The sequence below is a fragment of the Giraffa tippelskirchi genome, chromosome 8, assembly GCF_054371585.1.
Source record: "Giraffa tippelskirchi isolate mGirTip1 chromosome 8, T2T-mGirTip1v1.2.pri, whole genome shotgun sequence".
Classification (NCBI taxonomy): Eukaryota; Metazoa; Chordata; class Mammalia; order Artiodactyla; family Giraffidae; genus Giraffa; species Giraffa tippelskirchi.
In genome coordinates, this window is record NC_137282.1 from 59,208,635 (window position 1) to 59,224,930 (window position 16,296).

Genomic DNA, 16,296 nt, shown 5'->3' on the forward strand with positions numbered 1-16,296 from the left:
TAAGAATTACAAATAAGGGATTGTGACACCATATCACTAAGAATACATAAAAACAATGAGATATTTAACAAATTGACTGATAATCAGACATGGTGGGTGGAGAGCTGAGCATTTTAAAGCTGAAAGAGATCTGAACAGTGTGTGTGTGTGTGAGTCGCTGAGTTGTGTCTGGTGTCTGACTCTTTGCAATCCCATGGACTATAGCCCGCCAGGCTCCTTTGTCCATGGGATTCTCCAGGCAATCCACTGGAGTGGGTTCCCACCCGTCTCCCGGAGAGCTTCCCCACCCAAGGATCGAACCCAGGACTCCTGCACTGCAGGCAGATTCTTTACCATCTGAGCTCCCAGGGAATCCCTGTGTGTGTGCTGGTTTAGTCTAACCTTCATAGTGCTGGTTCAACTTTACCTCAGTCATGGTTTATACTTTTAGAGAAAATCAGATCTGGGACCAAGGTCTTTGGACTCCACTGGATACAAATATTGAGTAACTTCACTGAAAAGCCCAGTATTTGTCATTGCACATAGCCCCCTCCCTTTGTTTATTAATGTAATGAAATGCTCCCCACATCTCACTTCTGCATGGGGTGATAAGCTCAGAGCTTGCAGTCCACACAGCAGCCCCTCTTTCCCAGCCCACGCCCTGAGTCCCTCTCCAGCAGAAGTGAGGCTGTGATCTTCCCCAGACCCCACCAGAGCGATGCAGTGGCCCCTGGCTTCATTCACTCTGATGCCACTGCTGGGTGACTGCCGTCTGATGCTGCGACTCTGCTGGTCCCCAGGCACAGTGCCTTCCACCAGGACGTGAGGATAAAACCACCCGAGTCTTCCGGCAGCAAGTGCCCCCTTGCAAGCACCTCCTCCTTCACTCACCACCCTCAGCATCCTCCAGCTCCTGCCTGCCTCCTCGTTCTCTGACCACTGAACCCGTTCCTGCAGCCCAGGATTCCTGTACCACCAGGTCCCCCTCCCCGCTTCCCCCATGCCCCTCTTCCATCTCACCCTATTGGACCTAGCTCCCCTCCCCAGCAGCCCTGTGAGTTTCCCGGGTCTGCGTCTAAGAGGGAAGCAGCTTGTCCCTCCCACTGAGCTCTGCACACACCTCCACTGCCAAACTGCCTCCTTCTGTGCTCACGGCTTTCTCTTCCCTCTGGGCTGCGACAGGGAGGGAAAGGGTGTGGTTTTAGGTGTCTGGTCTCCCTAGCCCCTTACAGGATGCCTGGCACAAAGCGGACTGTTGGGAGATGTTTGTTGAACGAATGAATGATCATTATTACCTCACATATCCCATCTATACAAACATTACGGCTATCCTCCGAGCATGGAGTCCCATCTGTGACTTTATTTGACAAAGAAAAGAAGAAATCAAATCCTTCTGCGATACAGTAGAGTTTGCAGAAGTCCTGATCTTAAAAAGAAATACACACACAAACACAAATAAGAAAGATACTTAAGCTCTGATCACTTTTTGCTCTAAATGTTATAGACTTTTTTTTTTTGCCCATAAAAACTCCCACACAATAATACATAGCAAAGACATTTTTAAAATTGCCTTTTTTCAGCTTCATTTTCCCCTTCATTTTTAAATTATTTTTTAAAGCTTCACTATTAATTTTTACTCTACTGTGTCCTTTATTGATCCTCGTTCTACACACAGTGGTTGGCACATAGCAGGCATTCAATAAACATTTGTTGACTTGAACTACATGACTGTTCAATTATGTTACTAGTATAATTAACTGATCTGTGTAGAAATGCAAGAAATCACTACCATTTTGCAGCAATATACAAAATTCTTACAAATAAAGTACAATAAAATGATTTAAATAATCACAAAATTTCTTAATAGCTACTACATTTACTAAAACCCATAATATTTTTAAACTGATAAAGGGAATAACTTTTGGATGAAATCTCCAAAGAATATTGGTTTTTCTTAATAAATACAATGAACTGCCAAAAACATTGTCACATGGAGAATACAGATCTCATTAGGTACTTAACATTGGAAGATCAAGTTCACACCCTCTCTCGGTAATCCATTTCAAGGATTTATGATTTGTATAGCTAGTACAAACTTTTGTAGACATTTTTTTTTTCTTTGTTCTCTTCTTAGTAAAGAAGGGAACAGTTGATAATTAAAACTTATCTGCCTTAGGAATTTTCATTGGCCCAATGCTCATATACAAATATGTTATTGTGCAGGATAAGAGAACCGATTGAATAATTCTAAGAATCAAATTTAATGTGTGTTTCCATGATCAATGAATGTATTTACTGATTAGCATTGAAAACTAGAATGCTAGACTAGAAAAACCAGAAATAGCACACAGATGTTTTGACCCTGATCTCCAAGTTCTTTCTCCTTTATTCTCTGCTTACTTGTTTCTCACTGGCTTAATTTTTACTGAGTTTAGAAGTAATAACCCAACAAAAAAGGCTTTGTGTAAAACTGCTTCAATTTTCCTTCCAGAATTTACTGATTTCATAAACCTCTCACCAAGATAACATTATATTTATTGAGATAGTTAAAGTAAGTGCCAGGTGAGATAAGGCCCAACTTATGTATTCCCCAAGTATTTCCTGATAATATTCACAGTTCCAAAGAACACAATGATTAGGTATTCTTTGAATTTATTCTCAAATTACACTACTTGAGCTACTGAGTTCAAGTTATTATAATGGTAAGAATAATGCATATTTCTCTCCACTTGGAGAGTAAAATCTTACCTACAGTACAAATTAATTTCTTGGTTTCTAAGTTAGAGATCAAACCTTTCTAAATACAGTATAGTATCTGATTTTCAAAAAGATATGAACATTTTTCTTTCATTTTTCAGCAATGCTAATCATTCAATGGGCAATACACTCATCGCCATATCACCATCAACTACTGTGATTTGTAATTTTAAAAGAATTGATTCATTGTCAATAAATCATCTACTTTGAGTGTTTTATCACTTTTTTAAAGATTTCATGGTATTTTGCACAGACTCACGATCTAGCTTGCTGTTTTTCTGAGCACACAGCTGGTCAGGTTTAGATAAGATGCCTCGGGGCAGGTAGAACAGACCTAACAACCAGAACAGAACCTGTGACTGGCCTCACAATATTCGGTCTACCTGGACCCACTCTACAGACCATGCCATTCTTTAAAGAGTGAAGAAGCCGAGGCTGCTTCCAGAAAGCATGATTTGAGATTTACCTTCCACGTGGGTGTATGGCTTCCACTTGTAGAACCATCCTCGGAATCGTTTGCTGTTGAACTCGGCACACTGCTGGGCGCGAAAGTCGACGCTGTTGTGGGGACATTTGTGACTGTTGCAAAGCTTCAGAGTTCGCGTGGAGCCCACACAAAACTTGCCTCCATGCGATGGTCTGGAATGTACAGTTCACGGTTAGAAACTTGTCTTTGAACAGCTACTCACCCCTCCCTTGAATCAGGCTTGTTAGGGAGAGGGAGCAGTAATGTTAAGGTATTCACTGTCACCAGTCAAGGAAAGTGCCTTTCTCAGAAGCCCCTTGCACTTCTTACATACTTAAAATACGGGTAGTAGTGTTTTCCTTTTTTACTGGGTATATTATTTGCAATATTGATACAACAGGTTAGAACTTAGAAAGCGAGTGGCATGTATTTGCTCATCTCCCTGTAGGAGGCAGGTAAGCACCTCTGTTCTCTGAATTCTAAAAAGCAGAGCATGACTAAGGAAGGGCAGTGGTGAAAAAGCAGAAATGAGCCTGAAATTCAACTGCTTCACTCTCCAGGTGGCAGCTTCTTTCCACTCCCAGCTTCCTTGTGACAAGTCCAGGACATCAGATGGGGACAGAATGAGCAGTCATCCTCCACTGGCCGCAAGGGACAGTAAACATCCCCTTCACCCCTAGAATTCATGCAGGCACCCCAGAAGGGGAGCATTCTGCTGAAGCAGGAGACCAATTGGGTCTCATGCGTTAAAGACAGGACTAACATAAATCATTTTACTTAGTGTCAACATAAGTTAAACAAATAAAGGTGTACAATGAGGACTAAACAGCCCTTTCACCCCACTGCACTGAGGTCTGCTTCTAGCATCCTTGTCGCCTACAGAAGCCACAGTGAAACCACACACTGTGCAGGTAAATATATTTGATGAAAAACCCAAGGCTTTATTTTTCTCACTTGAAAAAATTGTTCTTACTGATTCTCATTCATTTGTGTTCTCTACACTTTTCTTATGACTTATTTCCATATTTTAGGCAGAACCTTGGTATTTCATGTAAACATGATTACAATTGAGTTCCTGAATATTGCCTTTGGGTCTGTTACTATTGGGGCTTCCCTGGTGGCTCAGCAGTAAAGAATCTGCCTGCCAATGCAGGAGACGTGGGTTCAACTCCTGGGTTGGGCAGATCCCCTTGAGAAGGAAATGGCAACCTGCTCTGGTATTTTTGCCTGGGAAGTCCCTTGGAGAGAGGAGCCTGGTAGGTCCATGGCGTTGCAAAGGGTTATACATGACTGAAGCTGAGCATGCACGCACTGTTACTTTTGCTGTGGTCAAATAGTTATAAGCACCCTAAATTATATCACAGAGACATCACTATACAATAAATGCCTGGGTAAAAGGGCTTGCTGCCTTGGAATTCTTTTGTAGTAATATAGGAAGTCCAGAATTATTTTCACCGAGTGTCCTTCCACGTACTGTTTGGGAAGTTTGTCACAGAGAGATGGTTCACTGGTGAGGAGGGAAGTCTGAGCGCTCACCTGGGGTTTGTGCAGAGTCTGTCCCTGTGTGACACCCCTCCTCCGCAGGTCCTGGAGCAAGGGGACCAGGGAGACCAGTCTGACCAGTGGCCGTGAGTGGGCTTGGGGCCTTCATCACCGTATTTCACACACTGCCCTCCGCGGCACCACTGAAAATTAAAAATCAAAAAACAAAAACAGTGATATGACTGTGGGTAGAGACTGACTTCATCACCACAGCAATGCTCAGCCCTGGAAACTTGGTAATATAAGCAGACATCAGTCTCCCTACCCTCAGGAGCACATAATGAAAATACATTAAATGATGCTTTTTTTTTGAAATTGAAGTATAATTGCTTTATAATGTTGTGTTAGTTTCTGCTGTACCACAGTGTGAATCAGCCACATGTATACATGTATCCCCTCCTTCTTGAGCCTCCTTCCCAGACCCCCACCCCATCCCACCCCTCTAGGTCGTCATGGAGCACCAAGCTGAGCTCGCTGTGTTATACAGCAGCTTCCCTCTGCTGCTGCTGCTGCTGCTAAGTCGCTTCAGTCGTGTCCGACTCTGTGCGACCCCATAGACGGCAGCCCACCAGGCTCCGCCATCCCTGGGATTCTCCAGGCAAGAATACTGGAGTGGGTTGCCATTTCCTTCTCCAGTGCATGAATGGGAAAACTGAAAGTGAAGTCGCTCAGTAGTGTCCAACTGTCTATTTTACACACGGTAGTGTGTATATGTCAATGCTTTTCTTTCCAAAGTTAGCCTTGTTCTGTAAATCCGCATGAAGGGAAGATAGAGAGAAGACTCATTTTCAGACATCTGTCTGAGCTGCTGCAATCTAGCACATGTAGTCAATTTTGTTGCAGGAACATGTAGTCCGATTGTTCGCCTCTCAGGTGTGCGAACTCTAACCTTCCCTGGCAACAACACGCTCTTCATCTCCTGCTGTCAGAACAGACTGACTGTCGGACAGAAAAGTCCAGCTGGAGGGTCTGTGTGTCTCAACACCTTGTCATTTCCATCTGGCACTTCATGCTTTTGCTCCAAAGCACCTGGGTTGGGAGCCTGGAGGCTCTAAGTGATGCCTGTCAGAGGTCACACAGCTTTCCGAGGGCATGAAACAACCCACCCAGCGCTCCACCTGTCCCAGGGAGGCCGGCGATGCTATCAGCACCCCTTTCTCCAGAGAAGTGCCCGTTGAGGTTATTCTGCTAAAGCCCATGTGGTTTCTTTACTTGCACCACGTGGAAAAGCTACACAAGATGCAGCATTGTCTTCAGTGGCACTGGCTCTCTCACTGGGCCAGTCGGCATTCTGATGGCAAACACTGGGTAGGAGACTATAAAATGATAGTTTCAGGAGAGCAAAACAACCTATCAATACGGATATAGTTGCTGAAAACAGTTTATGATTCCTTCTCGTACTTGGTGTCTACTGGATACATTCTACCTGAGAAGCAGAAAGTGCTGGGTTTTAAAGTCACTTGGATAATTCCTCTGTCAAGGTCATGGTTAAGCCAACATCCTGACTTAAAGCCTAAATGGAACTTGTTTAGGTTAAATTATTTCATTTTCCTTGGATGTTTATAAATTACTTTAATAAAATTTGATCTAGTTTTATTTTAAAATGACATAAAGGGTTTACATGACATACAGGTTTGTTTTAAAATGACATAAATAATTAGAGATCAAATTGCCAACATCTATTGGATCATAGAAAAAGCAAGAGAATTCCAGGAAAACATCTAATTCTGCTTAATTGACTATGCTAAAGCCTTTGACGTGTGGATCACAACAAACTGTGGACAATTTTTCAAGATATGGGAATACAAGACCCTCTTACCTGCCTCCTGAGAAAGTTGTATGCAGGTCAAGAAGCAACAGTTAGAACCAGACATGGAACTACAGACTGGTTGCAAATTGGAAAGGAGTACATCAAGGCTGTATATTGTCACCCTGTTTATTTAACTTATACGCAGAGTACAACTTGCCAGGCTGGATGAAGCACAAACTGGAATCAAGATTGCCAGGAGAAATATCAGTAACTTCAGATATGCAGATGACACCACCCTTATGGCAGAAAGTGAAAAAAAACTAAAGAACCTCTTGATGAAGGTGAAAGAGGAGAGTGAAAAAGCTAGCTTAAAACTCAACATTCAAAAAACGAAGATCATGGCATCTGATCCCATCACTTCATGGCAAATCGATGGGGAAACAACAGAAACAGTGTCAGAGTTTATTTTCTTGGGCTCCAAAATCACTGCAGATGGTGACTGCAGCCATGAAATTAAAAGACACTTGCTCCTTGGAAGAAAAGTAATGACCAACCTAGACAGCACATTAAAAAGCAGAGACATTACTTTGCCAACAAAGGTCCGTAGAATCAAAACTATGATTTTTCCAGTAGTCAGGTATGGATGTGAGTGTTGGACCATAAAGAAGGCTGAGCATTGAAGAAATGATGCTTTTGAACTGTGGTGTTAGAGAAGACTCTTGAGAGTCCCTTGGCCTGCAAGGAGATCAAATCAGTCAAGCCTAAAGGAAATCAGTCCTGAATATTCATTGGAAGGACTGATGCTGAAGCTGAATCTCCAATCCTTTGGCCACATGATGTGAAGAGCCAACTCATTAGAAAAGACTCTGATGCTGGGAAAAATTGAAGGCAGGAGGAGAAGGGGATGACAGAGGATGAGACGGTTGGATGGCATCACCAACTCAATGAACATGAGTTTAAGCAAGCTCCAGAAGATGGTGAAGGACAGGGAAGCCTGGCATGCTGCAGTCCATGGGGTCATAAAGAGTTGGACATGACTGAGCAACTGAACAACAACAAAGGGTCTATGTAATGCTTTTCTGAAACTTGGAGTTTATTCTTTTATTTTTTGACATAAGCAAATAATTTAATCATTCCTTTTCTTTCATAAATGACCCCATGTTACCCACATATTCCTCCATTCTATTTTTTTCATTTAACACTATATTCTGTAGTTTATTCCACACAAGAAGGTAGACACATCCTTCACTCCTTTGTTGCAGCAACAAAACATTCCATTAAGTGTATTTCCAATCCATTTCCTTCTGATGAACACTTGCATCATTTCCCGTCTTTTGCTTTGATAATCATTCCTTTAATAATTGTATTGTAAAAAACAGCATTTTTTTGCTGTTTCTGTCAGAATGTGCTTGTATAAAACTGAAGTGCAGTTGATTTACAATGCTGTGCTAGTTTCAGGTGTATGGCAAAGTGATTCAGTTATACTTAAATAAATATGTATTTTTTTCAGATTCTTTTCCCTTACAGGTTATTATACAATATTGAATATAGTTCCCTGTGCTATAAATAGGCCCTTACTGTCTATTTTACATATAGTGATGTGTATCTGTTAATCCCACACTCCTAATTTATTCCCCTTTGGTTACTGTAAGTTGTCTCCTATATCTGTGAGTCTAATTTCTGTTTTGTGTATAAATTCATTTGTGTCATTTTTTAGACTCCACAAATAAGTGATATCATATGATATCTGTTTTTCTTTGCCTGGCTTACTTCACTTAGTATGATAATCTCTAGATGGATGATAATCCATCCATGTTGTTGCAAATGGCATTATCTCATTCCTTTTTATGGCTGAGAAATATTCCATTACACACATGTACCACATCTTCTTTATCCATTCATCTGTTGATGAACATTTAAGTTGCTTTCATATCTTGGCTACTGTAAATAGTGCTGTTATGAACATACAGGTGCATGTACCTTTTCAAATTATCATTCTCTCTGAATAGATGACCAAGATGATCCTTAAATGACTATTCTTAAAAATTATTTTTAAAAAGTTATTTTTTTGTGACTTTGAGGAGAAACCACTACATCTTCTCCCAAGGAAGTTGCATGTAGACACACAAATATAAACATGCACGCACACAATTTTGAGCATAATTTCTCAAAGGTTGCAGACTCATGCAGCTGGTGAGTGAGGTGGTCAGGGTAAAATCCTTGTTAAGTAGCCATACAAAATGTCTGCAGAAGCACTGGTTATATTCCTAAGAACCATCCCATTTGGTCACAGTTTTATATTTTATTGATGACTTGAAAGAAGGCTTTCTCTTGGGCAGTGTGATGTCACCATGAAGCACACATCCTGTTGTGATGCTGACCACAGAATTCACTGTCACTCTGAAACCCAGTACAGACGGGGAAGCGCATAATGAGTCACGAAAACTGATGCCATGGAGGAGAAAATGAGCCCCACATATCAGCTCAGCCAGGCGCGTGACCTGGGCACTGACTCAGGTGCCCTGAGCCTGCCCGTCGCCCTGTGAGCATCAGGGATGATGGAAACCACCAGACTGAGTTGTTCCAGGGACCCAAGGTAATGACACAGTCCTTGTACCAAATGTAATCACAAAGTGAGAGCTGCTTTAATTTTACACTAGGGATCACTGAAGAACCAGAATCTGCTTTGGCATGCATCCCGGCTGTGGTCCTCATCCCCTTGCCATGGATTTTTCATGGCATGAGCACAGGAGAACCCAGTGTCTTTTTCCTGGAAGAGTTTGTGGGTCTGTAGTGGGAGCTACCATAGGTTTACCCTCTGGATGCCTGTGGGGATTCAATGTATATAATGCTCTAAGAATGGCACTTGTCACTAAAAGATGCACTGACCACTGACCAGGCATTCCAGCATGCATGTCCACCCAGAGCCTCGGTGTTGTAGGCAGTGGAGGGGAATATGCTCCCGTTCAGGAGAGGGATGTACAGAAGCTGAAGAGCTGCTGTCAGTTATCTCGAACATACCCACTGCTCTGGGACATACCCCAAAGTACTGGGACACTGACTCTTGGTAATGGTCACTTCTCAGTACACCTCATGGACACCTGTGGACCAGTGGCACACAAAGACACACAAGTAACACCAAGAAGCTTTTACAGGGGCCTCTGATGCTTGTCCCATCCTGGCCACTGGGCACCCATGTGATTCTAGGCAGAACACTTAATGCTGCGCAATTCATAAATATCCATTGTGGCTTAATATGTCCTAATTCTTTTCAATTTGAAGGAAAAAGCTCTATTTGGAAACATAATGAAAAAATAAAAACCAATGAAAACCAGCAACGAGGATGAGATAGTTGGATGCCATCACTGACTCAATGGACATCAGTTTAAGCAAACTCCAGGAGACAGTGAAGGATAGGGGAGGCTGGTGCACACTGCAGTCCATGGGGTCCCAAAGATTCAGACACAACTTAGCAACTGAACAACAACAATTGTGCTTTCAAGGTAAACAGAATGCAATGATAATATAGGGGCAGCACCACAGTAATTACATCATCCCAGAAAAATAGTAGATTTTAAAGAAAGCAGGCTGCTTGGAGAGCCAAGCCTACTGGTGTGAACCATCACCAAGGCAACAACGAGAGGGCTACAAATCTTTCAAGAAATCAGCATAATTTTGAAAACCATCAAATTTGCAATCAAATACGTGCAGGGAGTCGTGATCACCTGCAGCTCAAAGCTCAGGTAAATTCCCTGGTTAAAGTGTCAGTCACTCAGTCATGTCTGACTCTTGGGGAACCCATGGACTGTAGCTCACCAGGCTCCTCTGTTCACGGAATTCTCCAGGCAAGAACACTGGAGTGCGTAGCCATTTCCTTCACCAGGGGATCTTCCTGACCCAGAGATAGAACCTGGGTCTCCTGCATCATGGGCAGATTATTTACCATCTAAGCCACCAGGGAAGCCCAAATTCCCTGGTATCCTGTGACAACTGGTATTTCTACATTGCAGTACCTCAGCAAATGCATTTCCTCTTTTTGAGCAACTGTTGTTCAGTCGTCAAGTCATGTCTGACTCTTTGTAATCCCATGGACTGCAGCATTCCAGGCTTCCCTGTCTCTCACCATCTCCCTGAGTTTGCTCAAGTTCATGTCCACTGAATGCCATCCAACCATTTTATCCTCTGTCACTCTCTTCTCCTTCTGCCTTTTGAGAAGTTAAAAGCATTCTTATTAGACTCTTTTGTTATGGATTAATTTATTGCTGTCTATATCACTCAGTCAGTCAGTTCAGTCGCTCAGTCTTGTCTGACTCTTTGTGACCCCATGAACCGCAGCACGCCAGGCCTCCCTGTCCATCACCAACTCCCGAAGTCCACCCAAACCTATGTCCATTGAGTCAGTGATGCCATCCAACCATCTCATTCTCTGTTGTCCCCTTCTCCTCCTGTCCTCAATCTTTTCCAGCATCAGGGTCTTTTCAAATGAGTCAGCTCTTCGCATCAGGTGGCCAAAGTATTGCATTTCAGCTTCAACATCAGTCCTTCCAATGAACACCCAGGACTGATCTCCTTTAGGATGGACTGGTTGGATCTCCTTGCAGTCCAAGGGACTCTCCAGAGTCTTCTCCAACACCACAGTTCAAAAGCATCAATTCTTCGGTGCTCAGCTTTCTTTATAGTCCAACTCTCACATCCATACATGACCACTGGAAAAACCATAGCCTTGACTAGACGGACCTTTGTTGGCAAAGTGATGTCTCTGCTTTTTAATATGCTGTCTAGGTTGGTCATAACTTTCCTTCCAAGGAGTAAGTGTCTATTAATTTCATGGCTGCAGTCACCATCTGCAGTGATTTTGGAGCGCAGAAAAATAAAGTCAGCCACTGTTTCTGTTGTTTTCCCCATCTATTTCCCATGAAGTGATGGGACCAGATGCCATGATCTTAGTTTTCTGAATGTTGAGCTTTAAGCCAACTTTTTCACTCTCCTCTTTCACTTTCATCAAGAGGCTCTTTAGTTCTTCTTCACTTTCTGCCATAAGGGTGGTGTCATCTGCATATCTGAAGTTATTGATATTTCTGCCAGCAATCTTGATTCCAGCTTGGGCTTCCTCCAGCCCAGTGTTTCTCATGATGTACTCCGCATATAAGTTAAATAAGTAGGGTGACAATATACAGCCTTGACGTACTCCTTTTCCTATTTGGAACCAGTCTGTTGTTCCATGTCCAGTTCTAACTGTTGCTTCCCGACCTGCACACAGGTTTCTCAAGAGGCAGGTCAGGTGGTCTGGTATTCCCATCTCTTTCAGAATTTTCCAGTTTATTGTGATCCACACAGTCAAAGGCTTTGTCATAGTCAATAAAGCAGAAATAGATGTTTTTCTGGTACTCTCTTGCTTTTTTGATGATCCACTGGATGTTGGCAATCTGATCTCTGGTTCCTCTGCCTTTTCTAAAGCCAGCTTGAACATGTTTTTTTCCTAAACATGTCTTTTTCTTTGCCTTTTCTAAAACCAGCGCAGCTGCTGCGATGGCGCAGGAGTGCAGCCAAGAGGAGCTGCCCCACATCTATATCACTAGACAGATTTAAATATCATCCTCACCCTGGGAAATTCTGAACATAAGGCATACTAACACATGTAGGATGAATGGCTGCTAGGTGCTATTCCTGAGAAAATTTACCTCATTTCTCTTCATTTTCGCAGTCAGCACTGCAATAATTTAACCCGAAAGCATGTTAACATTGTTTCTTAATACTTTAAATCCTTTCTCTCTGTACTCACATTTAAATATGTTTATAGTGTAACAAGGTTTACTTCAGACTTTAAATGTACTAGATTAATAATATTCAGGCATATGTTTCTCTTTTGTACTTGTTAGCATCACTAAAAATTTCAGATACATAGAATGAAAATGGTCATGGTGACAATTCGGATCTGACATATTTCTATCTTTATCAACAGCCTTTTATAGTCTGAAAAATACAACTGCAGCTTAAATAAAAAGAATTAAAATATTACTTTTGAGCATTAAGAGAATTTAATTTTCAGTGTTAATGACAGAATTGTCATTGTCTCCCAGTTAGTAATAAACTTGCTGTCTTATAAATTTCTTCTTTTCCCCAGGACTGCATCTTATTTTCCCAGTAGCAATAGTCAAAAGGGTCTGTTCCACAGTCTTCAATGGATGCTCTAAGGCTTTATCAGAACTACTGAACACTAGTTATTTGTATGATTATAAGGCAGTCGAGAGTTTAACATTCTCCTTCATTAAACAGAATCAGCCATCACTTGCTGCCTGACATCAGTGCCTAGTAATTGCAGGTATCTCATCCATGCATCACTAGAAAAGTGAGAAGGGGAGTCAGTCCTCTTCATAGAATTAATATAAGTTATGCAATCTTTTGACATAGCATAGATATGAACATATAGATCAGGAAGACAGGCTCAGAAACATGAAAACAAAAGGAGGAAGGAGGCATGGTTGAAAGGCTGACATCTGAATATGATGTCTGTACCTAAGATGAGCTTCTTACCATGTCACGTCCACAAGTAGTGCCTTCTGCAGCTGGCATAAATTTAGTCTCACATTTCCTTCCTATCCGGTGGCACCACAGGGCTTTACAGATATCCTAAAATGGAAAGAAGGTCATTAGTATTACAAATGGTCCACACAGCTGTGATAAAATGTTGTTGTTGTTTAGTTGCTAAGTCATGTGTGACTCTTTGCGACTCTATGGACTGTAGCCTGCCAGGCTCCTGAGTCCATGGAATCTTTCAGGCAAGAATACTAGAGTGAGTTGCCATTTCCTCCTTTAGGGGATCTTCCTAACCCATGGATCAAATCTGCATCTCTTGCTTTGGCAGGTGGGTTCTTTACCACTGAGATACCTGAAAAGCCCAGTATCACTGAAAAATTTAAGGCAAAAACAACTGATATAAATTAAAAGCTAATGTCTACTCAGGAGTAGGTACATATGGTAGACTAATGACCCAGAAGTCTCATATTCTAGACACAGTTCAACTTCATTCTATCCCTGAAGCTCTATTTATTTATATTTATTCATCATACATTTAACAAAATTATACTTTCTAAATAAAATATGCTTATCCAGACATTGAAGAAAATTACAAAGAATTAAAAATTAAGAAATTAAAAACCAATAATACATAACATTTTATAATTCACTCTTGCTCCTACCTTTCACTAACCTCTGCAACTCTGAATCCTCATTTCCATGTTAAAGATGGCTATGAAACTTGCTGACGTGTCCATTCCTCTAGCCAGTCATCCATGCATTCATTTACCCACCCATCCACCATCCCCAAATCTTTGATGAAGGTCTAGAATGTGCCAGGTATGTAGCTAGGTATGAGGTTCCATGAGCAATATGACCAGACCTACTCTCTCAAGAACGGTCTTAGAGCGGGTAGATCAGGTGTAAATCACCATTGGTGCACATGGGCAGAGGTTCCCCTGCTACAAGGAAAAGAACATGCTGCAGGGCAGGCTTGACATCAGAAAAGAGCTTTGCCTGAAGGACCCAGGAAAGCAGTAGGGGAAGATGGACAGATGAGCCAACTCTTCAGATCAAGTCCGGCTCTTTCTGAAGAGAAGAAATGAAGGGTTCATGCAAAGGAAGATGAGAAAGAACACTGGCATGTGCAGAGGAAGGAAGCCCCACATGGCTGATTCGTCAGCAAAATAAAACAAGATCTGAGGTTTAATCACAATAAAAAGCCTCTCCAGCTAAGACATTATCTATGTTCTGAGATCCAAAGGAACATCTTAGTGAAGGGTAGACCGTGGGGCTCATGAAATGATGGGACCTTCAGCAAAGCTGGTGAGGGCTGCAGCGCACGAGGAAAACATTTTTTAAATGACCTGCACAACTGTTCTGAATACTTGAACCAGTACTGCACTATTTCCCAAGACAGTTAATATCTGCATCTACACGGCACTTTGTGTTATAAAGAAAATGCAATACAGTAAAATTTCCACACAGTTCTGTCTGAAAGATGGCGTTTCACGGCGCCTGTGCTTCTGCTTCCTGTTTCAGGTGGCGCTTCAGGGCGTCTGCGCCTCTGCTTCCTGTTTCAGGTGGCGCTTCAGGGCGTCTGCGCCTCTGCTTCCTGTTTCAGGTGGCGCTTCAGGGCGTCTGCGCCTCTGCTTCCTGTTTCAGGTGGCGCTTCAGGGCGTCTGCGCCTCTGCTTCCTGTTTCAGATGGCGCTTCACGGCATTTGTGCTTCTACTTCCTGTTTCAACAATGCTAGAGATGAGCTCACAGGAGGCTTTCTGCATTGTATGAGTGACCGCTTAAAAGATTTACCTTTAAGCAATCCATATGGATTTTACCTTCACAAAACTTAATTCTCAAATCTCGATAAATTTATTCATTATATATTTAAAAGTTAAAATATTTGTTAAAGACACACACAGCCTCCCCCCACCCCCGCTTGTATCGCTCTCACTAAAAAGACAGTTTTTCAGATCATGAAATTTTAAGAAGCTTTTGATGTTTTGATTTGGATATCAATTCATTGCTTTATTTTGAGGTGTTCATAGTAACTTCCTATGGTTACAATCACCGTACCGTTAAATTGGATTTTCTCTGGAGCCTGACCGGAGAAGGCAATGGCAGCCCACTCCAGTCCTCTCGCCTGGAGAATCCCATGGACGGAGGAGCCTGGTGGGCTGCAGTCCATGGGGTCGCGAAGAGTCTGACACGACTGAGCGACTTCACTTTCATTTTTCCCTTTCATGCACTGGAGAAGGAAACGGCAACCCACTCCAGTGTTCTTGCCTGGAGAATCCCAGGGACGGCGGAGCCTGGTGGGCTGCCGTCTATGGGGTCGCAGAGAGTCGGACACGACTGAAGCGCCTTAGCAGCAGCAGCAGCTGGGGAATCATGAAATGCTACTGGGGAAAATGTATCATGCCTGGTGGTCAGTGCTGTGCCTGGCTCTCACGACATTAATCAGCACGCTCTACCAGGGGTCTCTGTTATTGGCCAGCATGGTGTTTAGAGATCAAAGCCATAATAAGACCTAAAGGCATCCATAAAATCAGGGGGCTGGGTGTCTGTAAGTCTCCAAAGAGACAACGAGGAAGCTCTGTTTGCACGGATGACATTGTGACAGAAAACCAGAATACAAATAGAACTTCCTTAAAATCAGAACTTGTGGACCTAGGCTCAATGTCTGGGTGGAAATGACAAATCACACACAGATTTCAGACAGTGGTGCAGGGTAGGGGTATCTTCCCTGGAGTGACCTATCGATTCAGGAGGCTGGGCAAGCACAAGCAAAGGGAAGAACACACAGATGGATGAATGAATGATAAGGGAATGGTTAGTTCCTATGGCTGGGTTAGCAGGAGATGGACACACAGGCCCAGGGGAGGGTTTGGGCTTCTGAGAAGGTATCTGGTGTGAACTGGGCAGGACAGATTGGGCAGGCAGGACCCGGGTACCCTCCTTGTATGTAGCTGCCGATCAACTTGTCCCGGGGGCCGCAGGAAGTGTCGGAGGTCCTGTGTCCGCTTCCGGGCCTGGCAACCGACAGGCACCAAACTGGTGCCAGTGTCCTTTCTCAATTCCAGTCCTGAGGAGATGTGAGCTCAGTCCCAGTTCCCAACCCGGTTCATGGCTGCGGCCAGAGGAAGCCAGTGCTGCTAATTCCTGCGGCAGTTTTGGAGATGATGGAAGAGGGTAAAATAAATGGGGCTTTAAAATGTTAAATTATTTTTATGTTTTTGTCATCGGTACCTGGAACAGTGCTTAGCACCTGGCTGGGTTTCAATAA

At 42.8% G+C, this 16,296-nt stretch overlaps 1 protein-coding gene across 8 annotated transcripts in view; it reads right to left on the reverse strand.

Moving 5' to 3' along the window:
* The window catches only part of ADAMTS16 (ADAM metallopeptidase with thrombospondin type 1 motif 16), a 183,002-nt gene that overhangs the window by 82,159 nt on the left and 84,547 nt on the right, over window positions 1-16,296 (reverse strand). For all 8 annotated transcript variants that reach the window (XM_081523594.1, XM_081523586.1, XM_081523591.1 and 5 more), the window contains 4 exons: window positions 13,029-13,124; window positions 4,739-4,887; window positions 3,203-3,375; window positions 1,275-1,405 (listed from right to left, as the gene is read on the reverse strand). In XM_081523594.1, the coding sequence (XP_081379720.1) occupies window positions 1,275-1,405; window positions 3,203-3,375; window positions 4,739-4,887; window positions 13,029-13,124 (549 nt within the window). The remainder of the gene's footprint in view (window positions 1-1,274; window positions 1,406-3,202; window positions 3,376-4,738; window positions 4,888-13,028; window positions 13,125-16,296) is intronic.